This window comes from Opisthocomus hoazin, chromosome 19 (assembly GCF_030867145.1).
Source record: "Opisthocomus hoazin isolate bOpiHoa1 chromosome 19, bOpiHoa1.hap1, whole genome shotgun sequence".
Taxonomy (NCBI): domain Eukaryota; kingdom Metazoa; phylum Chordata; class Aves; order Opisthocomiformes; family Opisthocomidae; genus Opisthocomus; species Opisthocomus hoazin.
The window spans coordinates 8,310,489-8,333,694 of NC_134432.1; the positions used below are offsets into that span (position 1 = coordinate 8,310,489).

Genomic DNA, 23,206 nt, shown 5'->3' on the forward strand with positions numbered 1-23,206 from the left:
GGCCTGCAGCCAGCCGTGGGGACACATGGGTGCATCGTCACGGTGCAGCCAAAACCCCCTCCCGGCCATGCCGACGCTGCCCTTCCCCATGGGGAGGTGGGAGGGGAAGAGGAGCCATCTGGGGCCGGGAGCAGGGGGTTGCTGCTCGGCTCCCGCAGCGCAGGCAGGGGGTCAGGCCAAGGGGTCTGCACCGCCTGTGGGTGCTGGGTGCTGGTGTGAGAGACCCAACGCAGCAGATCGCAGAGGGAAAATCAAATTCGAACTCAAGGCGCATGTTAGATCCTGGGCAGAGAAGTGGAGCAGACTGTTATGTGACAGCAAATACAACATCATTTCACAGTAGAATTAATTTTTTTTTTTTTTTTTTTTTTCACAAGTTGCTCATTTTGGCAGCATTTTCCGCTGCATTTTTGCAAAGGAGGAAAGGGGCACGCATAGTCCACACCTCATCTCGCCCACTGACCCTGCTGGCCACAACCTGGAGGAGCTTCAGCTGCCAAAAAGATTGTGTGTCCATTTTTGGTGGAAACTTTTGAGGGAAGATTTTAAAGAGAAGTAGTGTGTTCTTAATGCAAGCAGCAAATGCAGCCTGAATAACTCCACTTCCCCCTCTCTGGCCATAAGGAAACATATACTCCCTCCCAAAAGTGGTGTTTCTGCTGCATCCCTGTAGTTCTTCCCCATAAACTGGCTGGCAGGCGCTGGGTGCCTTGGTGGGTGCCAGCACCCGTTTGCGCTTGGGGAGATGGAGGCAGAGGCAGCTCTAGCCCTCCATCCCTCTGCTCCCCCATGGCATGGAGATGGCCAGAGGCTGCCAGCAAGGAGCGAGCACCTGCACGCTCTTGGCAAAGCCACAGCTGCGAAGCGACGTTGCCCTTTGGTCTGTCCTGCTTCTCTCCGGGAAAGGCTGGGGGGGGGGGGGGAAGTACGCACTGCGTTTGGCAGCGGCAGGGCAGCGGGGGGTGGAAAGGCTCGGTGCTACCCCACTGCTGTGGGAAAAACCGGCAGAAACACTCGTGAAGGCTTTGAGGGGCCTTGGGCTAGTGGAGTATCTCTGCTACGAGGAAAGGCTGAGGGAGCTGGGCTTGTTCAGCCTGGAGAAGAGAAGGCTGAGAGGGGACCTTAGAAATGCCTCTAAATATCTGCAGGGTGGGGGTCAGGAGGATGGGGCCAGACTCTTTCCAGTGGTGCCCAGCAACAGGACAAGGGGCAATGGGCACAAACTGAAGCCGAGGAAGTTCCGTCTGAACATGAGGAAGAACTTCTTCCCTCTGAGGGTGATGGAGCCCTGGCCCAGGCTGCCCAAGGAGGCTGTGGAGTCTCCTTCTCTGGAGATATTCCAGCCCCGCCTGGACGCGGTGCTGTGCAGCCTGCTCTGGGTGACCCTGCTTGGGAGGGGCTGGGCTGGGTGACCCACAGAGGGCCCTGCCAACCCTGCCGTGCTGGGATCCTGGGAGGGAGCGAGGTCGGGATGGAGCGAGGAGTCGAGGGGACGCGAAGCCCCGCGGGGATCGGGCCCTTCTGCCCCCCTCCCCCCGCGATGCTGAGCCGGGCGGAGGGTGCGGGGGGGGGTGAGGGGACGGACGCACAGACACGCGGACTGTCCCCGCCCCCGCGCGCTCCCGCCCCCCCCCCCGCACTACAGCTCCCGGGGAGCCCCGCGCCGCGCGTCACGGCCCGCGACCGGACGGGGGAGCCGAGCCGGGCCGGGCCCCGCACCGCCGCCATGCAGGTGAGCCGGGCTGGGGGGGGCGGGGGGTCCCGGGCGGCGGGGCCGGGTGTGCGGCGCGGACACGGCCCCGCTGCTCCCGCAAACGGCCCCTGACAGCCCGCACCTCGCTGCGGGCGGGCGCTGCGGGGGGGCTTCGGCATCGCCCTCCCGCCAGAGCTGCGCCCCCGGCTCCTCCTTTGCCACGCTTCCCCCCCCCCAATCCCAGCAGCAGCGGTGGCTCCGGTGAGCTGTCCGTCCGTCTGTCCGTCCGTCTGTCCATCTATCTGTCTGTCCTCTCATCTGTCTGTCCATCTGTCCGTCTGTCTGTCCTCTCATCTGTCTGTCCATCTATCCGTCTGTCTGTCCGTCCAGCTGTCTGTCCATCCGTCCGTCCGTCCTCACACCCCGCGCTGCTGTGCGCGCGCCGTGAAGGCTCTCCCGTCGCCCACAGAGGTTCTGCGGTGGGTGCGGGCTTGCAGCGGGAGCTCGGGTCCCGGCGCAGGCCCGAGACCGTTGTCACCCCGGCGCAGGGTGGCTTCACGCCTCGAGCTGGGACGCGATGTTTAACGCTACCCCCCACTCGCTGGCAGCAGCCCCCCGTGGCCAGCGTCCCTGCGAGGGGCAGCTCCACGGAGCGTGGCGACGTGGGGTCACCCCCCCGGGCCACCGTGTCCCCGGGGACGGCGTCCCGCTCGTCGAGCTTTCGGGCAAGCTGGGGGTCGGGGTGCCGCGGGAAGGCAGGCTCGTCCCGGCGTGCGGGGCCGGCTGTCCCAGTCGGACCGGAGCAGCAGGCTGGGGTGCACTGGGCACCCCGACACTGCTCCGCGCGGGCACCGCTGGCTGCTCGCTTGGCGCCAGGGAGTGACCCCCAGACTGCAGCGGGCTGAGCTGTGAGACGCACACGCTGTGCACGCGAGCAGGGGCTGCGCACCCCTGCACCTCGCTGGAGATGCCGCGGAGGGCTGGGGACGGGGACCTGGCCGTGCCCGAAGGGCTGTTGGGCGCGTCGAGGAGCAACCGGGGCAGCGAAGGAGGCAGCACAGGATGTTTTTCAGCAGCTTCATTTGCGTGTGCAAATAAATACCTGCGAGGCGCGGAGGAGGAGCTGGGCGCAGCCCTGCCTGGGCGCCTGCTGAGTCCCTGCTGCGTGGGCAGGTGGGCGAGGACACGACCGCGTCCCTCCGACCAATGTCCCTGGGCAGCGTAATTCCCCACTCGCAAAGATCGTGGAGAATTTTAGGGCTTGCTCTCTTGGACTTCGCACACCGCATCTCAGCCAGCAAGATGGGTGGGATTCTGCCCCTTTACTCCCCTCTCGTGAGACCCCACCTGGAGTCCTGCGTCCAGCTCTGGAGCCCCCAACATCAGAAGGACGTGGATGTGTTGGACTGGGTCCAGAGGAGGCCACGGAGATGATCCGAGGGCTGGAGCACCTCTCCTACGGGGACAGGCTGAGGGAGTTGGGGCTGTTCAGCCTGGAGAAGAAAAGGCTCCAGGGTGACTTTAGAGCAGCTGCCAGTGCCTGAAGGGGCCTGCAGGAAGGGTGGAGAGGGGCTTTGCACAAGGGTGTGTAGTGATAGGACAAGGGGGAACGGCTGTAAATTAAAAGAGGGCAGATTGAGATTAGATATTAGGAAGAAATTCTTCATTATGAAGGTGGTGGGGCCCTGGCCCAGGCTGCCCAGAGAAGCTGTGGCTGCCCCCTCCCTGGCAGGGTTCAAGGCCAGGTTGGACGGGGCTTTGAGCACCCTGGGCTGGTGGAAGATGTCCCTGCTTATGGCAGGGGGGTTGAACCAGATGATCTTTAAGGTCCCTTCCAACGTAAACCATTTTGTGATTCTATGCTCTCCCTGGAGAAATCACGCTGTAGCATCGCTGTAGGAGAGGAGCGAGGGGCCGGTGGCCCGAGGAGCATCGTTTTGGCCTCACGGCCACGCTGAGGTACCCGAAGACACGTGGCTTCACCCCGGGCTGGGAGACCTGGTGCAGCGAGGGGATCATCTGCCGGGATCTGCTGTTCCCTCGTCCTGAAATAGTTACCCCCTGTTTACACGGCGCTGCAGACTTGTGGGTGGAGCCTGCAAAGGAGAACCAGCTTAATTTAAAGGCTAATTATCGTTAATCTGTTGCCAAAGGATTCTTAAAAGAGTGAGCCAATTACAGATGCTAATGTGCTGTGGGTAATGAGCAGCCGAAGGGTGTAATTAGAGGCCGGCCGCGGCTGGACGCCCGGGTATTGGATGGTATTTCTGGCCGCCGCATCTGCTGGTGTCAGTAATGGCGGGGACGCGCGGCCAGAGCCCGCTCGGTGCGGCAGAGAGGGCACGAGCCCCGCGAACGCTGCCCGGAGAGATTGACCAAAGGGAATAGGAAAAAAAACACCCCACACGATTCCATTTTTTTATGGTAAAAGGAGGCAGACGGAGCAGCTGTGGGAGCAGCTCTGTAGCTGGGGTCGTTACGCGAGGGCGATGCTCGCTCCTCCTGTTTCAGCGCGGTGAAGAAGGGATTTGATGCCTTTGTGGGTCCCGGCAGCCCCAGGTCGGACAGACGGACAGTGCTTGGCCTGATGCTCCTCTGCCAGGGAGGCATCCCCGGACCGGCCGCCCCGGCACCTATCGCCGTCCCGCTGGTGGCTCTGGGTGCTTTGGCCCGTCCCGGCAATGCGAGAGAAACCCTTGGGAGGCAGAGGAGAGCGGGGGGTGGCTGGGCTCTGGCCACCGTCTGTCTCCCATGGAGCCTCCCTCCCCTTCTCAGCTCTGGCTAACGAAGTCCTGGGCTCGTCTCTGTCGCGGGGGCAAGCTCTGGCTTTCCTTGCCACAGGAGCTGCTGCTGGAGGTGACAGTTGTCCTGCTAGAAGTCAGGGGAGGAGTTAAGCCCGGTCAGCGTGACTGTGATTTTCAGTGCAAGTTCCTCTTCCCGTTTCAAAAATTGGGGAAAAATGATTGTGCCATTTGGTAAAACCCCGGCTGAGCATCAGCGCCGGGGCGGGGTGGGGGGGTGCGTGGGGCCGCTGAAGGTGCCCATCACCCCGAGCCGGTTCCAAGCGCTGCCCTCCCCTCTGTCTCTCTTCCAGATGTCTTTCTACTTCTCGGACACGGCGGTGCTGCTCTTTGACTTCTGGAGCGTCCACACGCCTGCAGGTAGGCTGCCAGCCCCCGCCCGGCCCCATCCGTCTGGCTGCCCGTCCGTCCGTCCGTGCTTTCCACCCGGGGAGAAGGATGCGGGGCAGAGAACCGAACGGTGGCTTTGCCTTTCTGGCGGGCGCAGTGATGGCGATGGGCTGGGAGCGGGGAGAGCAGGGCCCCCGCCCAGCGTTAACGCTGGGGCTCTTGCTGCATGGTTGGGGGGGGTCAGGGCAGAGCCGTGATGGCTCCACGCACCCCTCGCCCCAGAGCTTGGAGGGTTTTGGCTGACCCTCTCCTACCCCGATGAGCCGTGCCATGCCCTGGTAATGCCCCGGGCAGGGGCCGATCCTCCCAGGCCGAGAGCAGCGGTCAGAGAGGTGTGGGAGACGTGTTCCCCCCACCCAGGCCTGCCAACCCCCCCGGTCACTCAGTGATGGCTCAGATTCCAGTTTTCTTTTACACTCTTATTTCAGTTACTGTCCCAGCATCGTATTTTAACCCCTACATTTTTGTGGAGTCGATCCAAAGATGCTCATTTTTTTCAGAGCAACCCCCTCCCCCGCAAAATATTCTCTGGGAATTCAGAGGGGAAATTGGGCTAAATACACCATTTCCCAATATTTCACAAACCTGCTGCCTCTCGCTCCAGCCCAACCCCAATCCCAGGAGCCCTCCGTTCCCCCCACCTTATCCCATGGATACACCCAAGTGCTCCGTGCCGGGACCCGCTGCCCCCAGCCCATCACCCCCGCAGCCCCTCTCCCACCATCGCGCGGCGACGGGCAGCGGCGGGGCGTTTCTCCTGCAGGGATGGCTCTCTCGGTGCTGGTGATCCTGCTGCTCTCCGTGCTTTATGAAGCCGTCAAGATGGGCAAAGCCGTGCTGCTGCGGCGGGCGCTGCTGGCTCTGCCCCGCAGCCTCAGCCGGGAGTCGCTGGCGGAGTCGGAGGAGGGGGGCACCGGCCCCACGCAGGGCAGGTACCGCAGGGTCCCCTCGGGCTTCACGGGGCCACGGCGGGGCTCGGGGACGGCTGTGTGGCCGCTGGGCCGGCGCGGGAGGGGAGAAGGGCTGTAAAGAGGCAGCCGTGGAGGAGCAGGCTCCCAGGGAAGGGGGCTGTGGACAGGCTCAGGAGGTGGCCCCAGGAGCATCCCGGCCTCTCCAGGTGCTTTGGGTGATGCCCAGGGTGTTTTTCAGCTGCCTTCAATAGTCACATTGCCCCGGGAGCCAGCGTGGGTGCAGGAGGGTCCTCGTGGCTCGGGTAGGGGCATGAGCAGCGGCTCAGGCACCCCAGCAAGGCTGGCCCGGGCATCTCCTTCCCAGCACAAGCCATTGGAGCCAAGCCCTGGGTTTTGACTCTTGCATTTAATCCCAGACCGTGCCTGAGGCTGCTCTTCCTGCCAGCCTCTGAGTAACACCCTCCCTGTTCCTTCGGAGAGGGATTTCCCCCTGCGCCGTTTGCAGCCCCCATCCCTCACCCCGCTCTCCAAACCCATCTCTGGCCGCTCCAGGATGCTGATGGGGAGGGGGCTGCCCCAGCCCCTCGCTGATGGGGTTTCCCACCTTCGTCCTCAGGTGGTTTCGGTACCACGTCGGCCAGACGCTGTTCCACGTGGTGCAGGTGGTGCTGGGCTACATGGTGATGCTGGCCGTCATGTCCTACAACGCCTGGATCTTCCTCGGGGCCATCGCGGGCTCCACGCTGGGCTATTTCGTGGTGTACCCCCTGCTGGGTCGGGGCTAGGCACCCCCGGGATGGTGGGTGACGTGCTCCACACCTCCTGCGACTTTGTCTGGAATAGCTGCTGTCACTTCTGCTGGGTCTGTCCTCGTCGCCGTGCTGTGCAGGACGCAGCACCCCAGGGGCTCGCCATGGGGACCCTCGGTGCTGCCCCGACGCCGGTGGGGAGGCGCTGGGCAAGGGGAGCCCCCTGGACAGCGCTCTGCCGTGCTGTCACCGTCCTCGGCTGGTGGCTGTCCCCCAGCTCTCAGAGAGCTTCGGCCGGGTGAGGATGGTGGGGGGGTGCCGGGCATTTCCTTCCCCCTGCCATTTTTTGAGGGATTCATCCTGGCTGGAACGGGAATGGTCTGGTGACCTGCTGGGGAAGGGGACGTGTTGGGGACAGGCACCCCCTGCCCAGAGCTGCCCTGCACCAAGCCCCTCTTCACACAGTGCCTTCTGGGGATAAGGGGGTCCTGCTGCCCCCCCCCCCCCCGCCCCTTCCCCACAGTGCTTCAGGGGTGGGGTCGGAGCAGCCCCTGAGCCGTCGGCGTGGCCGTGCCGAGGGGAGGCTGCTGCTGTGGGTGCCTCTTGCTGCTTCCCTGGGACACCCCTTTTAATAAAAATCATCTTGGTTGGTTGGCTCCTGGCTCGTGTTGCTGCTGGGGGGGTCTCAGGATGTGACCCCCGCCCCGGTCACAGTGGGGATCCCCAGCCCGACCCCTCCAGCACAGCCTCAGGGGGGAGGTTCAGGAATGAGGACAGTCTCCTCTGGCTTTAAATAAAGCTTTTCCATTTTATTAATTATTATAAGCATATTTTAAAACTTTTGTATAACTTTCTTAATAAAATATCCTGGAAGAGACAGGTTTTAAGTTCCCAAAGCAAGGCACTTTGGGGGGCCTCCCGGAGTGGGTTAGGCTGGGCACCCCCCTTCAGAGGCAGAAACAGCGGCACCTAAAATACAGGCGAGCAGCGGGGTGCTGGTCCCTGCGCCGTGCACCCACCCGCGTGTCTCACGCTCCCGAGTCCTGCCACCCCCCACCAGCTCCGGGGCTTTCAGCATGGCTGCGTGGGGGCTGCGTGGGTCCCGTCCCCCTCCCCACGGCAGGCAGGGCTGCTGGGGGTGCCAGCACACCGCTGCTCAGGCCCCAGCTCTTTGCTTGACCATCACCCCAGGTGCCAAAACCCGGAGAGCCGGAGAAATCAACCCTGCGTGGTGCTGGGGAGCTCCGGAGGGCGAGAGCTGGGGTCCCGCTGCCGCGGGGCGAGCCTGAGCCCGGCCGCAGCCCGGTCCTGCCTGGCAAAGCTGGAGACACGGCGGGAGTGCCACCTCCCCCTCTAAGTTTTTTAGCTGAACTTAAATAGCTGCTGGAAGACCCCGGGGTGAGGGTGGCTGAGGGTGGGTGCTGTGAGCTCACGCCTGCCCCAGCTCTTGGCCCGTCGGCAGCGGTTCGAGCCACCCGGCGTTGCTGTGTCCCTGCCGTGCCCCTGCCCGCCGTCACGTTTTCCATCGTCCCACGTTCTCCATCACTCCCGGAGCCGGCTGGGTGGGATGGTGGGCAGGCTCCCAGGAGAACCCCCCCCGGGTTGGGGCAGCTGGGGCAGCCGGGAGCACCCTGCACACCCAGCCGCAGCGGGGCTCGTGCCGGCCCCAGGCACTCGTGCTGGGGGGGCAGATAAAGCATCTCTTCAGTAGAACAGAAAATTAAGGCAGAAGAAGGAGAGAGCAGAGCGCAGGGGGTGCCCCGTGCTGGGCCGGGGGCCTCCCCCAGTCCGACCCAGCAGGACCACTTGGCTGTGGCCAGCCCGGCGCAGCAGCGGGGACCCCCCCTCCCCAGCTAGGCAATAAGGTCTCGGCATTTCCCATCCCACCCCTCTCCCGCGGCGCCACTCTCCATCCCCAGCAGCGCAGCGGGTCCTGTTCCCCCTACCCTAACCCCCGGCATCACCGGGGCCAGTTCACGGCGGGGCGGGGGGGGTGCCGGGGGCTAGAACTCAGTCTGCACCCCCTCGAAGCTCTCTGTCGTGCCCGTGGGCTGCGGGGGGCTGCACTTGCTGCCCGGGGGGGCCATCTCGCCCGTCTCCTTGTCACTGGGCTGGTGGCAAGCCGTGCTGGCAGCCGGTGATGGGGTCGCGGCTCTCGGTGATGCTGATGTGGTGTGGGGCACCTTGGCCTCTGATGGGACATCGGCTCTGGGCTTGGGTGACGCCGGTGCGGGGTGTTGCACGCTGGCCTCCGATGGGACATTGGCTCCGGGCATGGGGGATGCCAGCATGGGGGATGCCGGTGCGGCATGTTGCACCCCAGCCCCTGATGGGGCTTCAGCTCCAGGCGCGGGCGATGCCGGCGTGGTGTGGATCGCCCCGTCCCCCTCACTGGTTGGCCCTTGCGGGGGGACATCACCTGGGACAGACCCTGCCACCTCCTCGGTGGCCCCGCTCTCTCGTGCAGCGTCGGTACCGTTCGTCAGCCGCTCCTCTGTCTCAGCGCCGTCCCCAAGGTTCTCCTTCGCCAGCTCCTCCTGGATCTCCTTCACCCCATCCGGGGAGCTCGGCGGTGCCCCAGGGTCCGGCTCCTCCGGCTTCCGCGGCTCCGGGGAGCCGGGCTGCAGCAGCACCTCAGCACCCACCTCGTAGGGCAGGACCCCCTCGTCGTCCTGGATCACCGACACCACTTGCTTGGCCCTGCGGCGCTTGTCGGCGGCCGGCTCGGCCTCGGGCTGCCCGCTGTACTCCTCGCCCCAGTCGATGGGGATGCCCTCGCCCAGGAGGTGCAGGTTGGGATCGCTGTTGTGCATCACCATGCTGTCGCGGTACAGGTTGTGCTTCCGCTGCACGGCCGCCTCCTTCACAGCTGGGGACAGCGAGAGAGGCGTCAGATGGGCTGCGGGCGCGGGGGTACCTCTCCCAGTCCTCCCCATGGGTGTAGGGTGCAGGGAGAGGTGTCTGGAGCTGGGCAGAGGGTTCAGCATCCCACCCACCGCTCAGCGCTGCCAGTGGGAAGGCCAGGTGGGAAAGCTGCTCCTGGTACAGCCCCCAGCTCCCTGCACAGGGTCACCCCTCCTTGTACAGCCCCCAGCATGGGGTCTCCCCCTCCTTACACAGCCCCCAACACCCTGCCTTGGGGTCACCCCCTCCTTGTACAGCCCCCAGCGTGGGGTCTCCCCCTCCTTATACAGCCCCCAGCACCCTGCTCTGGGGTCACACCCTCCTTGTACAAGCCCCTGCATGGAGACTCCCCCTCTTTCTACAGCCCCCAGCACCCTGCATGGGGTCACCCTCTCCTCCTGAGGTCCCCAGCACCCAGCATGAGCCCTCCAGGTGCTGCTGATCCCAGGCTCCACTTACACTGATGCCACCCAGCACCCATCACCCACCCCAGGGTGCCGGAGCCCCCCGGGGCTCCGAGCTGAGTGGGTGCAGGCTCCCCGGCGCCGTGGCACCCTACCTTGCATGATGTCTTTCATCACCGACTGCAGCACAACCTCCTCGTAAGTGTTCTCCACCAGGATGAAGCTGGCAAAGTCCTCGAAGATCAGCTCCTGAAACTTGGCTAACTCCTGCCGCGGGGGAGAGGCCACTCAGCCGGGGGGACGGGAGGGAGGGAGGGCTGCTCCAGCCCCTCCGCAGGCTGTGGTGGTCCTTCCCCCCCCACCCCAGACCTTGCCCTCTTACCCCCTTGCAGGTCGGCGCCAGCTTTTTCAGCAGGAAGGGGATGGTGATCTGCAGCAGGGCCTCCCTGAAGAACTTCTTCCGCACGGTGCTGCTGTCGTAGTCATATTTCTGCAGGGCAAGAGGGCAGCCCCGGGTCAACAAGGGCACGGGCTGGTAGCCCCCCGGGGTTTGCCTGCCCCCAGACCCAACTGCAAGGGCACGAGCAGGCTCCTCTGCCCCTCGCATCCTTCTCTGCAGCCAGTTCCCAGGTAAGAGCCAGCTCCTCCACTGCAGGAGCATTTTTGGGCCAGTCTGAACCCCGGGTGGCTTTTAATGTGGTCAGAGGGGACTTGGTTCCCCCAGGTGGTTTCCCACTCTCCTGCCCCACATCCCAGCAAAAGGCATTAAAATCTCAGTATAAAGATGTATTTTCCCATACAACTTTTATTGAAATCAGAAAGGTCACTCCTGTCCTCTTCCCCAGGATCCTGGCCCTTGGATTAAAGCCACCGAAGGCCACCAAAGCCCCTGACCTGCCACCCCTCACCTTGAGCACCCTCTCGAGGATGCGCTGGATGGACTTGCACAAGTCATCTTTGCCCTGCAGCTTCCCCAGCTCCTGATGGAGCAGCGTCTCGAACGTGTGCACGGCGTCGTCCATTTGCTGTGAGCAGAGGCAGACGGTCACGGGGACTCAAAGGGACCAAGCATGGGGGCGGGCAGGGGGCCCTTCTGGGGCACTGCCACACCAAGATGAGCCTTCACACAAGCAAGGTCCTTGGCATCCCGGCGTGGCACCCATGGGCTCCACCCTGGGGACCATGGGTGCTGGGGAAGGAAGGTGCCCAAAACTGGTTTGCATCTCCTCCCCTCTAGACCTCACTCCAGGTTTGGCTGGATCAGACCCCAGAATCGGGCTGCTGGCCTTGCTGGTGCCAGTGGGCTCTGTGGCAAAGGGGCAGCTGTGCTGTGACGCCCAAGCCTGGGTGCTGAGTCCATGTTGGAAGGGTGCCCCACGCTGCTGCCCATCCGTGGGCTCCCTCCCTGCTTGGGCTCAAGACCGAAGGGGATGGCCAGATCCATCACACACCCTTAGCTGGGTCCCAACAACATGAAGGTCCCTGAGATAGGACAGACATCCCGGCCAAATCCCTGCCTGGGTTGGACCAGCCTGGTCTCCCCATCTGCCTCCGCTCCCCAGCCCTCTGCGCTCAGCTGGGGGCACACAGGAGGACCCCAGTCTCCATCCCACCTGTCTCATGTGGATCTGGGCCCTCTGCTTGAAAACAGATGTGCTGGAGACATCGAACCGCTGCTGAAGACCCTCCAGTTTCAGCTGGTCCATCTTCTCATAACATGACTGCATCTTCACAGGGTGGAAGGCCAGGCGGGAAAGCTTCTCCATGTACTGGGGATAAAGCCAAGCTCAGCAGGACAGGACAGCCTCACCACATGTCGAGGCAGGGACATGGCACCCCACATGGGCTTCAGACCCATGTATTTTCTCAGCCTGGGGTTCTCCAGCGCCATCCACACCAGGGATGGCACCAGGACTGGCCCTACCACCCCCAAGCCCACCAGTCAGCAAGAAGCATCACCAGGTCTCACCTCCGCCAGCTTCTCCACACCACCTTCATTGACGATGTTCATGTTCATGTCCGTCACCTCTTTGAAGAATACCTCCCGCACCTCGGCAAAGCCCTGGCTTGTGGGGGTCATCAGGGCCTCCAGGATGGAGGAGATGTAGGGCTGGACATGGTTACGGACACAGACCTCCGCTTTGGGGAGGACGAATGCTGGGCAGAGAGTGGGGACAAAGATGGTGAGGCTCCTCCCCTGCCCTTCCAGCTCTTCAAATCAGGTCCTGTACCCACCCTAGGAGGAGGACCAGCCCCTCTCCCCAGATCCCTCCAGGAGAGGTCTCCCAGACTTGCAGGACAATGCAAGCGGTCTGTATTGAACCCGTTCCTGCCCCACTGCCTTGCTTGGGGCGTCACTGTCCACCTTGTCCCCCACCTCCTGGGACAATGAGGACATGCATCCTGTCCACTGCAGCTCCTGGCATCACTCCAAGGGTCCCAGGCCATGCTGGCAGGAGCCACGCTGCACCTCAGGAACAGCCACACCTTGGTGCAACAGTGGTGATGCCACACCAGGAGCTGGTCACGGACACAGCTGCACACATCCATGTCCCCACATCTCCCCACGGGGCTGTACCTCGGATCTTGCTGGCCAAGTGCTCCTTCGAAGTGATGATCTGGTCCATGTCCGTGCGGATGGTGCTTTCCATCTGGGGCCGCTCCTGTTCACACTTTGCCATTGCTGCATCATACTGGGCTTTGGTCTGCTCGTAGACCATCCTATAGACGGCATCTGAGATCTGGCAAGAAAGAGAGACAGGGTGGTCAGCTTCCCCCCACACCTCCTGCCACCCCCGCTAACCATCACCTTCAGCAGCAGATGCCTGCAGGACCTGCTGAGCCTTCACCCACGCCCTGACCGGACCCGTCCTCGCAGCCTGGCAGTAGGTTTTCCACACCAGGGACACCCCAGATGGGTGAGATGAAACCCCCATGGTGCAGAAGCTGCTTCAAAGTGGTGCCCAATGGGCACAGAGCCAAGCGCTGCCTCCATCAGCCAACCTGCCTGGGGCAGGTCTAGGGATGCTGGTGGTCCAGAGATGCTGGTGGTCCAGGGATGTTAGAGGTCCAGGGATGCTGGTGGTCCAGGGATGCTGGTGGTCCAGGGATGCTGGCCGTCCGGGCGGGAGTGCCCTTGACCCTGTTTGAAAGCTGTGCCCTGCCCTGCTCAGCCTGCCTGGGGTCTGAGGAACCAACGCCATGAGCGGGACGGAGCCGCTCGCTGAGGCTTCACGCTGACTTTGCAGCCAAACGCCGTGATTTTGGGGCAGCAGGAGGGAGACCCGTCCCTCTTCCCCCCTCCCTTGGGCTTCCCAGCTTTGCAGCTGAGACCGCAGCTACCGAAGAAGCAGTGTTTGTGCGTTTTTAGCCTGCTCCAGTGGCACATTAGGAGCCTTGTGGTAATTATCTATCATCTTTTAAGATTTCACCAGTCAGTTTTGAACAGCCTTCGGTCTTTTGCAAGGATCCAGGCTGGATTTAGTCTGTGCTGCTCTAAAAATGGCTTGCTAAATATAGCCAGGACGGGCTCCGCTCCAGGGCTGGGCTTCCTCCTGTTTGCTTCCCTCGCCCCAGGGACGCGGCAGCGCAGGCAGGGATGGGCAGGGCTGCTCGCAGGGGCACAACGAGGAGCTTTAAAAAGCCACAGCGGAGAATAAAGACGGCTTCTTTGTCGGGGGGCGGGAGAGGGGGCGACGCGAGGGACACTGGCTGCGACAGGCAGGGAAGCCGGCAGGCACCGAGCCCGGCGGGGAAGGGAGACGGCAACGCAGCCCCCAAAGCAGAGGCAGCGCAGGCAGAGGGGGGGCAGGCGACGATGACCCCCCCCAGCATCCCCAGCCCCATACCTGGATCCAGGTCCGCTGGCGTTCCTGAGCCTTGCCCTTCAGCCGGGGGCCGATGGCGGTCCGCAGCTCGGGGAGCAGCTCCTCCATCACCAGGTTGCTCAGGACCTGCGAAGACAGGAGGCATTGGGGACCCCGCTCAGCCCGTACCCCCCCCAGCCCAGCCCCGGGGAGGGGGGGCAGGTCCTCACCTGGGTTTCGCTGCCGCACAGCATGTCCCAGGTGCCGTACTGCTCCTTGGACTGGCGGTACATGCGGACGGCGTCCGTGAAGGCTGGAGCCTCCACTTTGGAGTCCTCGGAGATCCCTGGGGAGGGGACAGGGGACGAGTGAGCAGCCCAGCATGGGGAGCGAGGGGCAGCCCAGCAGCCTCTCCAGCCACCTTCACAGTGGGTCCCCCATGTCCCCCACACCCTCGGACCCACACAAGGAGCCCAGGGCCGTCACCAGGACTGGGGGATGCCATGCCAGCCCCCATCTCCGGGTGGGGAGCAGCAGCCTCCCAGACACTGGCTGGGGGGGCTTCCCACTCTGTCCACAGGCTGATCCCCTCCAGAGCTGGACCAAGGGCAGGGAGGCACCCAGGAGCAGGGGCTCAGCAGGATGGGCAAGGAAGGGGGGGGCTCAGTGACCCCTGATGGTGCAGAATCACAGAATCACAGAATCACAGAATAGTAGGGGTTGGAAGGGACCTCTGTGGGTCATCTAGTCCAACCCCCCTGCCGAAGCAGGGTCACCTACAGCAGGCTGCACAGGACCCCGTCCAGGCGGGTCTTGAATATCTCCAGAGAAGGAGACTCCACAACCTCCCTGGGCAGCCTGTTCCAGTGCTCCGTCACCCTCAGAGGGAAGAAGTTCCTCCTCATGTTCAGACGGAACTTCCTGTGCCTCAGTTTGTGCTCATTGCCCCTTGTCCTGTCACTGGGCACCACTGAAAAGAGCTTGTCCCCATCCTCCTGACACCCACCCTTCAGATATTTGTAGGCATTTATAAGGTCCCCTCGCAGCCTTCTCTTCTTCAGGCTGAACAAGCCCAGTTCCCTCAACCTCTCCTCGTAGTGGAGATGCTCCAGTCCCCTCACCATCCTCGTAGCCCTCCGCTGGACTCTCTCCAGTAGCTCCTCATCTTTCTTGAACTGGGGAGCCCAGAACTGGACACAGTACTCCAGATGAGGCCTCACAAGGGCAGTGTAGAGGGGAAGGAGAACCTCCCTCCTCCTGCTAGCCACACTCTTCTTGATGCACCCCAGGATCCCATTGGCTTTCTTGGCACCCAGGGCACACTGCTGGCTCATGGTTAACCTGTCGTCCACCAGGACACCCAGGTCCCTCTCCGCAGAGCTGCTCTCCAGCAGGTCCACCCCAAGCCTGTACTGGTGCCTGGGGTTGTTCCTCCCCAGGTGCAGGACCCTGCCCTTGCCCTTGTTGAACCTCATCAGGTTCCTCTCTGCCCAGCTTTCCAGCCTATCCAGGTCACGCTGAATGGCAGCACAGCCTGCTGGTGTATCTACCACACCTCCCAGTTTGGTGTCGTCAGCAAACTTGCCTGGGGATCCAGGGGCTCAGCAAGCCCAGATGGCACAGCAGGAGCAGGGGATCAGCAGGATGGGGGGGCTCAGTGAACCCCAGTGGTGCACGAGGACCCAGGTGCTCAGCAAGCCCTGAGGGCTCATCAGAAGCAGGGGTGCAGCAGGACTGGGGGGCTCAGCAAATCCCCATGGTGCACGGGGGTCCAGGGGCCTGGTGAGCCCCAAAGGCACACAGCAGGAGCAGGGTATGGGGGGCCCCCGATGCTGCACGGGACCCACCAGCACCGTGGGAGGGGGCAGCTGGGGGGGCTGGAGGAATGGGGGTCTGCAGGGAGTGGCACAGCTCGGGAGGAAGAGGAAAGCATCGGGGCTGAGTCAGGACCCCGTCCCGAGCGAGCCCCACGGGACGCACGCCGGGCTCCAGCCGCTTGGGATGTCACCGCTGTGGGTCAGCGCGGCACGAATCGTGGGGCCACGGGCACGAGGGGGCTCGGACATCACCCCCCCACCCTCCCACAGCACCCATCAGGGGGAGCAGCAGGGTGCTGGGAGTCCATGGCCACGTCCCATGGGGAGGAGGAGGAGGAGGAGAGGGGGGCAGCGGACAGGCAGGACAGCCGGGGAGCCTGCTGGCACATGTCCCTCGTATGTCCCGGTCTTGTCCCACCATCTCCAGGGTCTGGCTGCGGAGAAACACTCCCGGGAGCAAACCCCCCCGGCACCCCGACTCCCCTCCCCACGCCCGGACCTCTGGCAGGAGGGAGGTGGGACGGCTGATGGTGGCCGTGCCCCGTGGCAGAGGGTCCCCTGGCAGAGCCACCCTGCTCCCAGCGAGCATCCCCGCGGCGATGGCAGCGGAGGGTCACGGCAGGGCCCCGGACCGCCCAGCAAGCCGGCATCCTGGGGAGGTGCAGCCAGGGGTGGTTCCTCCCCTCCCAGGAGGGACAGCCCGGGGTAGCGAGCAGATCTTTTCCAACGCACGCAGATTTTTCTAAGATGATTACATTTAACTCCGAGCCTAAGCAGCTTTTCCTAAGGGGCAGCTTAATATACAGGGGAAAAAACGCTGAGAAAGTCAAGTCTGACCTTTTCTCAGTGCTCGGTGGGAGCCAGAGCAGGGCTGAGCTTTCAGGGGCTTCTCCACCCACGGCTCCCCGCAGCTCAGTGTCACCTCCCAGCTGGGACAGCCTGGTATGGGCTCCAGTCCCCTGCCAAACCTTGACCTCCAAACCACACAGAGATCAGGGCACGGGTATGACACAAAACTGGGAGGAGTGGTGGGTACCCCGGCAGGCTGTGCTGCCATCCAGCGAGACCTGGACAGGCTGGAGAGCTGGGCAGAGAGGAACCTGATGAGGTTCAACAAGGGCAAGGGCAGGGTCCTGCACCTGGGGAGGAACAACCCCAGGCACCAGTACAGGCTGGGGCGGACCTGCTGGAGAGCAGCTCTGCGGAGAGGGACTGGGAGTGCTGGGGGACGACAGGGTGACCATGACCCAGCAGTGAGCCCTGGGTGCCAAGGAGGCCAACGTGATCCTGGGGTGCATTCAGAGGAGTGTGGCCAGCAGGTCAGGGAGGTTCTCCTCCCCCTCTGCTCTGCCCTAGTGAGGCCCCATCTGCAGTGCTGTGTCCAGTGCTGGGCTCCCCAGTTCAAGAAAGATGAGGAGCTACTGGAGAGAGTCCAGCGGAGGGCTACAAGGATGAGGAGGGGACTGGAGCATCTCTCCTACGAGGAGAGGCTGAGGGAGCTGGGCTTGTTCAGCCTGGAGAAGAGAAGGCTGAGAGGGGACCTTACAAATGCCCATAAATATCTGCAGGGTGGGTGTCAGGAGGACGGGGCCAGACTCTTTCCAGTGGTGCCCAGTGACAGGACAAGGGGCAACGGGCACAAACTGAAGCAGAGGAAGTTCCAGCTGAACATGAGGAAGAACTTCTTCCCTCTGAGGGTGACGGAGCCCTGGCCCAGGCTGCCCAGGGAGGCTGTGGAGTCTCCTTCTCTGGAGATATTCCAGCCCCGCCTGGACGCGGTGCTGTGCAGCCTGCTCTGGGTGACCCTGCTTCGGCAGGGGGTTGGGCTGGGTGACCCACAGAGGTCCCTTCCAACCCCCAACATTCTGTGATTCACTCCCCAAGAAGCCACCTGGATGTGGCCCAGCAGGGTCGCCCATCCCTGGCTGAGCCCGTTGGCGGGGAGCGGGCTCCGGCTGCGGGGACCAGGCCCAGGGACAACCAGACAGGGCTGGCTGCAAGAAGTCAATGAGCCACTGCACAAGGCAGATTTAATGAGCTTGCTTCATTAATATGTGGCTAATTAAAGCACTGATCTGAGTTCTCCTTGTCAGGGATGGGAAGCAACCGCCAGAGCCTGGACCCTGTCCTGGAAAGGCTCCTGGGGTGAAGGTGCACCGCGGGACGGGAATATCTGATGTTGGTGAGTGATGCTACACTTGGACTTGTTCAAAGTCCACCCCGCGGCACAAGATAAGCTCCTCTTGCTGCAGGAACGGTGCTGAAGAATAAATGTGAGTTTGAAGCTGCTTTTTGCCCAAACCACAGCTGAATAAGGGGCAAGAGCCAGCGGGACGGGCACTGTTCCAGCCCATCGTGTCACCATGCAGGGCAAGTGACGTTCTCAGAGCAGCCAAGGGCACCGAGGCTCCAGAGAAACCAGGCTGGACACCTCCTGCGTGAGGAGCGATGTTGCATGTCCTTACAGCAGAGCTGGTGTTACAGAAATACAGTCTTAAAAAGGGAGCTAAAAATTCCCACACTAATCACAACCGGAGGCAGAAACAGAGCCTCTAATATGGGGTGGGGGGGTGGAATTGCTCAACAACAAAAGACCTTTCATGGGATTTGAAACAGTATCTTGGAGCTCGCAGGAGTAGCGAGGGACAGGAACGGAGCTCGGGAGGGAAGAGCCATCTCACAGAGAAACCCAGGCTGTGGAAGTGCAGAAACCCAGCAGCGCCGAGCGTGCCCTGGGCCACTGCCCACCCCTGGAAGTGTTCTTCATCACTTGCTGAGGAGGAGGAGGAACGGGAGGAAAAGATTTCATGGCACAACCCTGGCTGGCAGCGGGGATGGCAGAGGGGCTCACATCTCTCCCGCAGCAGCACCCGGCAGCCGGGGGCAGAAATTAAAAATAAATAAATTGGCTTTTTGTTAGTAGGAGAGAGCGATTCCTCTTTTGTCAGGAGCTGGCTTTGCTCACAGTGCCCCAGCTTTGGGGGTCCACAGGGGGGTCCTGGGGTGCTGAACTGCGTGCAGTGATGACGCCGCAGCAGCATCCCCGGGGACGAGTGGCTGGGGGGGGTCACTGCACCCAGCCCCCGTAGAGGACCCCGGCCCTGGGTGGGCTGAGGGGACACGCTCAGCCCCGCCAGCTCGGACACCCCCAGCTCACCAACAGTGTTCTGCAGCGAGGAGCACCACACGGAAGGGCAAGAGCAAAGCTTTGGGGAGATTTAATCTAATCTGGGAGGATGGAAACCTCCGCCGAGACCCAGGCTCCAGGTCCAACCCCACTACTCCATGCCCTAAGCAGCAGCTCCGGCAAAATCAGGGCTACACGGAGCTCGCAAGAGTGAAAGAAGCACTTAAAAAATACACAGCATTGCTGCTTGCCCACTAACAGACCTGACTGGGAGCAGGTTTCAGCGCCGGCACCTCCTTCCCCAGGAAACTTCCCACCATCCAAGGCACCGCCGGGACCTGGGTCTCAGCCCAGCAGCGCGCAGCCCACAGCCAAGCAGGAAAATCGTGTTTTCCTGCCAGAGTATCGCTGGTGTGGGAGGCAGCTCCTGCCTCCGCCCCGGCCCCGCGCAGCCCCGCTGCCCTGCGCCCGCAGCCCCCGCTGCCCTCGCTCGCCGGAGCCCGGCGTGGAGCAGGGCAGTGGGGCGTGGAGTTTTGGTGACTTTAATTACCAAATATTTTCTACCTCGGGGTGGAAAACAGGCATCAGGGCGTCTCTTGAGCCGGGCTCCGTGCCGGCTCCTGCAAACGCTGCCCGCCCTGGTGCAGGCGCCGTGCTCCTTACGGGCAGGGGGATGAAACCGAGCACAGGGATGCAGAATAGAATCACAGAATGGTAGGGGTTGGCAGGGACCTCTGTGGGTCATCCAGTCCAACCCTCCTGCCCAAGCAGGGTCACCTACAGCAGGCTGCAGAGGACCTTGTCCAGGCGGGGCTTGAGTATCTCCAGAGAAGGAGAATCCACAGCCTCCCTGGGCAGCGAGAATCCACAACCTCCCTGCACCAGGCAGCGGGATCCCTCCCGCTCCCCACCCTGGCTCGGGGAGAGGATGAGATGCCCAACGATGCACAACAACTCCCAGCCAATTTCTCCTCTTGACCCCCAAATCCAAGCACCAACCCAACCCAACCACCGCGGGGTCCCCACCACCCACTCCGCTGCAAGAGTTCGATGCCCTTCCACCCCGGAGCCCCCCGGGTCACCCCCGCAGCGTCGCTCACCGTTGTTGCAGTGCCGTACGCAGTCCTGGAAAACCGCCCGCCACTTCTCCTGCTCCTTGCCCGTCATCACGCAGAAGTAATAGTGCCGGGCGTAGGGGTGCCAGAGGATGAGGGGGAAATCCGTGGGGCACTTCAGGATGGGGGTGTGCCCCGATTTGGGCGTCACACCTGCGGAGGGGGGAAGGATGCTTTGAGGAGGGAATGGGGCAGGAGAGGGATGGGGATGCTGCAGGGTCCGGGGTGTCCATCTCCCCCCAGCATTCGGGGCTGGGGGTGCAGCAGGGGCACACCAGACCCCTTGGGTTCTTCCCAGTGCCTTTGCTGGGAGTTCTACCAAAAAAATGGGGCAAAAAAAGTGCAAAAAGAGCCTCGGACTTCCAAAAAGGAAATGAGAAGTGAAAACTGAAAATAAAAAATTTATTTCCAGCCTGAAACCCTCCCCACAGCTGCCAGCCTGACCCCGCTGCCGTCCTGCCCCTCCGTTGAACCGGCAAAGGGCTTCCTGCCCTACGTGAGCTGCTCCCCGGGGACTGCCCTGGCCTTTAGGGACCCAGGGCAGGAGGACGGTGAGTGGGGTGGTGGCCGGTCCTCCTGGAGGGCTGGATGGAGGAGCAGGAGCTGCTGCCTTCGCCCAGCACCCTTGGGGAAGGGAGGCAGGAGCAGCTCTCAGGGAGCCGCAGACACATTTTCCCTCCTTTCAGCAGCTGCGGCAGGACCCGAACAGCAGACAGCCCACACTGCACCCTACATCCCATGGGGGAACAGGGCCATTCTCCTTCCCCTCAGCCCCACACCCTGAAACCACCCCTTTCAGAAGGTCTCCAGGGATGCCCACAACCCAAAACCACCTCTTCCAGAAGGTCCCCAGGGATGCTACACCCCAAAACCACTCCTTCCAGAAGGTCTCCAAGGATGTCCACATCCTGAAATCACCCCTTCCCAAAGGTCCCCAAAGGTGGCCCAGCAGCCTTGGGGTGCAGGAGACCCCCAAGCACCCCTGCTCGCCCCGCAGCCTCCAGGACCACTCACCAGGCAGGCTGCTGTTCACCAGCTCCAGGTACTGGTCCACGGAGGTGAGGATCTTGTAGCCAGCGCTGTTGACCAGCACGCGGGGTGACAGGTCCCGCTCATAGGCCTGAGCAGAAAAAGACGGTCATGGATGACAGGGAGCATGGCCCCACCACCGCAGTGACAGGGTGTTCCCCTCCGGAGCTGCGCGCACCAGAGATGGGCAGAAAGGTGAAGCCCCTCACCAGTTTGTTCTCGTAGAGGACCAAGCCGTAGTTGTGAGGGACCACGCAGAAGCGGTTCCTCCACTTTTTGTTCTCCTCGATGTACTGGAAGAGGTTGCCCGAGTAGATGACATGGTCCTCCAGCGGGACCTGAGGCGAGAAGACACATGGTGGGTGGCATGGGGGGGAAGAGAGGGGGGCAGCTGGGTACCCTTCCATCCCACAGCCACGGCATGGCTCGGGGAGCTCAGCAAGGTCCGTTCGTGGTGGTTTGGGTGGGGTTTTCTGCTCTAGGGCTATGCTGAGGGTCTCTAAGTTCACCACTGGATTATCTCCTATAGCATTGCAAACTTTGGTGCCTGAATAGGTGTGTCTGGGTGACAACTTTGAGAGGTACCACACGCACAGCCTTAGAAAACGTTGGAGGGGCTGCTCACACAGCAGTGAAGTCGCACGCGGTGGCGTCCACTGTGGTGGTGGTCACACCTCCATCCATGGCGTCTCCTTCCTGGGAGATACAGCAAGCTCAGCTGAGCGACATGAGCTCACTTGGCTGAGCGGCTGGTTGGAGCAGAGCCCTCCAGCAGCTCTTCCCAACCTCATTTACCGCAATTTCCCCGGCTTGGGGCAGGCAGGAGCATGTGTGGTACTGCTCGGTAGTGGCCATCAACCAGGGCGCAGGTCAGAGGCAAGCTGCAGATGGCAGGAACCAAGCCCTGCCCTAGCATGGTCTCCAGATGGGACATGGAAGAGGAAAAGCAAGAAGCCACGGTGTAGACCCCAGTACCAGACGATGTTTACATGCTCTGGACTTCATGGAGGCCCAGCAACAGGAACAGGCTGCGAACATCCCGTGCCTCCGAGCCCCCCCGGGCTGAGTAGCCCTTCACTGGCTCTCCAGCACCTTTTGGCCTGCACGCCAGCAGCATTTACTCCATCCCAAACACAGGCTGGCTGAGCAAGCCAAGAATTTGTCCTAAGAATTTTTATGATCCCAGGAACATAAACAAGAGCCTAGAGCTCTCGTGAGTGCTGGAGTGTGTGGCGGCCACCTCTCCTGCCATGGCCACCCACCGTCCACCACGGTGGTCATTAGGAGGGACCAGCCAGGGCTTGGGTCCCACCCAGCACCAGGACCCTTGAGCAGGACCTTTCCCGCTCCTCTCCCCGCTCTGTCCTTCTCCTGGTTCACAGGCACCCCATCGCCTTCCCCAAGCCCCCCACCACTCCCTGATCCCACATCCCTTTGGGTGGAAGGGAGGTCTGAGAGCAGCTTGGCTCAGCAAACAGGCTGACAGCACCCTGCTGCCCCTTACCGCTTTCCAAAGCGCTTGGAAGGCAGAGAAGAAAGCATGAAGGAAGCCCTGCAAGGCCGGGGGACAGCAGGAGGGATGAGAGCCTGAACCCCAAGGCCACCAGCAGAGATGGGGACAGAAAGGTGCTGCCAGCTCCGGGAGTCCCCATCAGTATCTCACCCTTACAAACCAGCTTCGAAACTGCTGCCCAGGGCAGACAGAGCCGCACAGACCGGCTGCTAATGAAATAAAACCCAGGCTGAGCTCTGACGTGGCTCCGGGGGACCCCTGGCCAGGGAACGGCTGCTCACAGCATCCCAGGAGCCCCGTCGCAGCCGTCCCCTCCTCGCACACCCTCCTGGCCCCGGGGAGACGTCCAGGCGGCACCACCCAACCCCAGCAAATATCTGGGACAGGCAGGTATGTGCCAAATTGCTGGGCTGGGCAGGGAGGGGGCCGGGGAGCGCGCGGGCGGAGGGCCCTGCACTGCCTGCACCCCTCCGCGGGGACGGGGAGCCATGGGGACCGAGGACATCAGCTCTGGGGCTCGGCAGGGAGAGGCAGGAGGGGCTGCTATGAGAAGAGGGGATGATCGGGGATGGTTTTTCAGGGGTGCTGGCTGGGGAACACCTGAGCTGCTGAAGAGACCAAAGGCAGAAACATTTATTCCTTATTCTCATCACTGTTGCTTCTTGCTGGCGTTTCAAGTGACTGAGCCGTGCTTCGGACCCCAGCCCGGGTGGGGCCCTCTGCCCAGGAGGGCCACCAGCCCCTGGTACTGCTGCGGGAGCTGCCTCTGAGCACCACAGCCCCACAGAGATCGTAAAAAAAAAAAAAAAGGCAGTAAATAAATAAAATTTTAAAAACCCAAATGTCACATCCCCGCGGGACCTGCCTGAGGACAGGGAGGACGCTACCCTGCATCTTCTTGACATCCACGATGTTTTGGGCATATCTGGGGAGCACAAAGCCCAGCT

The 23,206-nt window shown here is 62.5% G+C and overlaps 2 protein-coding genes across 3 annotated transcripts in view; one reads left to right on the top strand and one right to left on the bottom strand.

Moving 5' to 3' along the window:
• The first annotated feature begins 1,654 nt into the window (after positions 1 to 1,654).
• On the top strand, positions 1,655 to 7,360 carry SLC31A2 (solute carrier family 31 member 2). 2 transcript variants are annotated; one of them, XM_075439522.1, is made up of 4 exons: positions 1,655 to 1,732; positions 4,788 to 4,854; positions 5,648 to 5,816; positions 6,412 to 7,360. In XM_075439522.1, exons 1-4 carry the CDS (start codon positions 1,727 to 1,729, stop codon positions 6,578 to 6,580), a joined length of 411 nt encoding a protein of 136 aa, XP_075295637.1. In that variant the 5' UTR covers positions 1,655 to 1,726; the 3' UTR covers positions 6,581 to 7,360. The 2 variants fall into 2 exon arrangements, with proteins under 2 accessions (XP_075295637.1, XP_075295638.1); XM_075439523.1 differs by lacking the exon at positions 1,655 to 1,732 and adding an exon at positions 1,754 to 1,954.
• Positions 7,333 to 23,206, bottom strand: part of NIBAN2 (niban apoptosis regulator 2) — a 33,862-nt gene continuing 17,988 nt past the window's right edge. The window contains exons 3-14 of the mRNA XM_075439521.1: positions 20,956 to 21,084; positions 20,732 to 20,837; positions 19,703 to 19,870; positions 13,889 to 14,004; positions 13,701 to 13,805; positions 12,431 to 12,593; positions 11,822 to 12,009; positions 11,466 to 11,621; positions 10,761 to 10,877; positions 10,235 to 10,342; positions 10,008 to 10,119; positions 7,333 to 9,413 (exon numbers count right to left, since the gene is read on the bottom strand). Of these exons, the coding sequence (XP_075295636.1) occupies positions 8,548 to 9,413; positions 10,008 to 10,119; positions 10,235 to 10,342; positions 10,761 to 10,877; positions 11,466 to 11,621; positions 11,822 to 12,009; positions 12,431 to 12,593; positions 13,701 to 13,805; positions 13,889 to 14,004; positions 19,703 to 19,870; positions 20,732 to 20,837; positions 20,956 to 21,084 (2,334 nt within the window). The 3' untranslated portion in view covers positions 7,333 to 8,547. The remainder of the gene's footprint in view (positions 9,414 to 10,007; positions 10,120 to 10,234; positions 10,343 to 10,760; positions 10,878 to 11,465; positions 11,622 to 11,821; positions 12,010 to 12,430; positions 12,594 to 13,700; positions 13,806 to 13,888; positions 14,005 to 19,702; positions 19,871 to 20,731; positions 20,838 to 20,955; positions 21,085 to 23,206) is intronic.

What these genes read in the sequence shown, in the direction of transcription:
- SLC31A2 (XM_075439522.1), top strand. An exon ending in GAGCGTCCACACGCCTGCAG is followed by an intron (nt 4,855 to 5,647) that starts GTAGGCTGCCAG and finishes TTTCTCCTGCAG; the next exon opens with GGATGGCTCTCTCGGTGCTG. An exon ending in ACCGGCCCCACGCAGGGCAG is followed by an intron (nt 5,817 to 6,411) that starts GTACCGCAGGGT and finishes CTTCGTCCTCAG; the next exon opens with GTGGTTTCGGTACCACGTCG.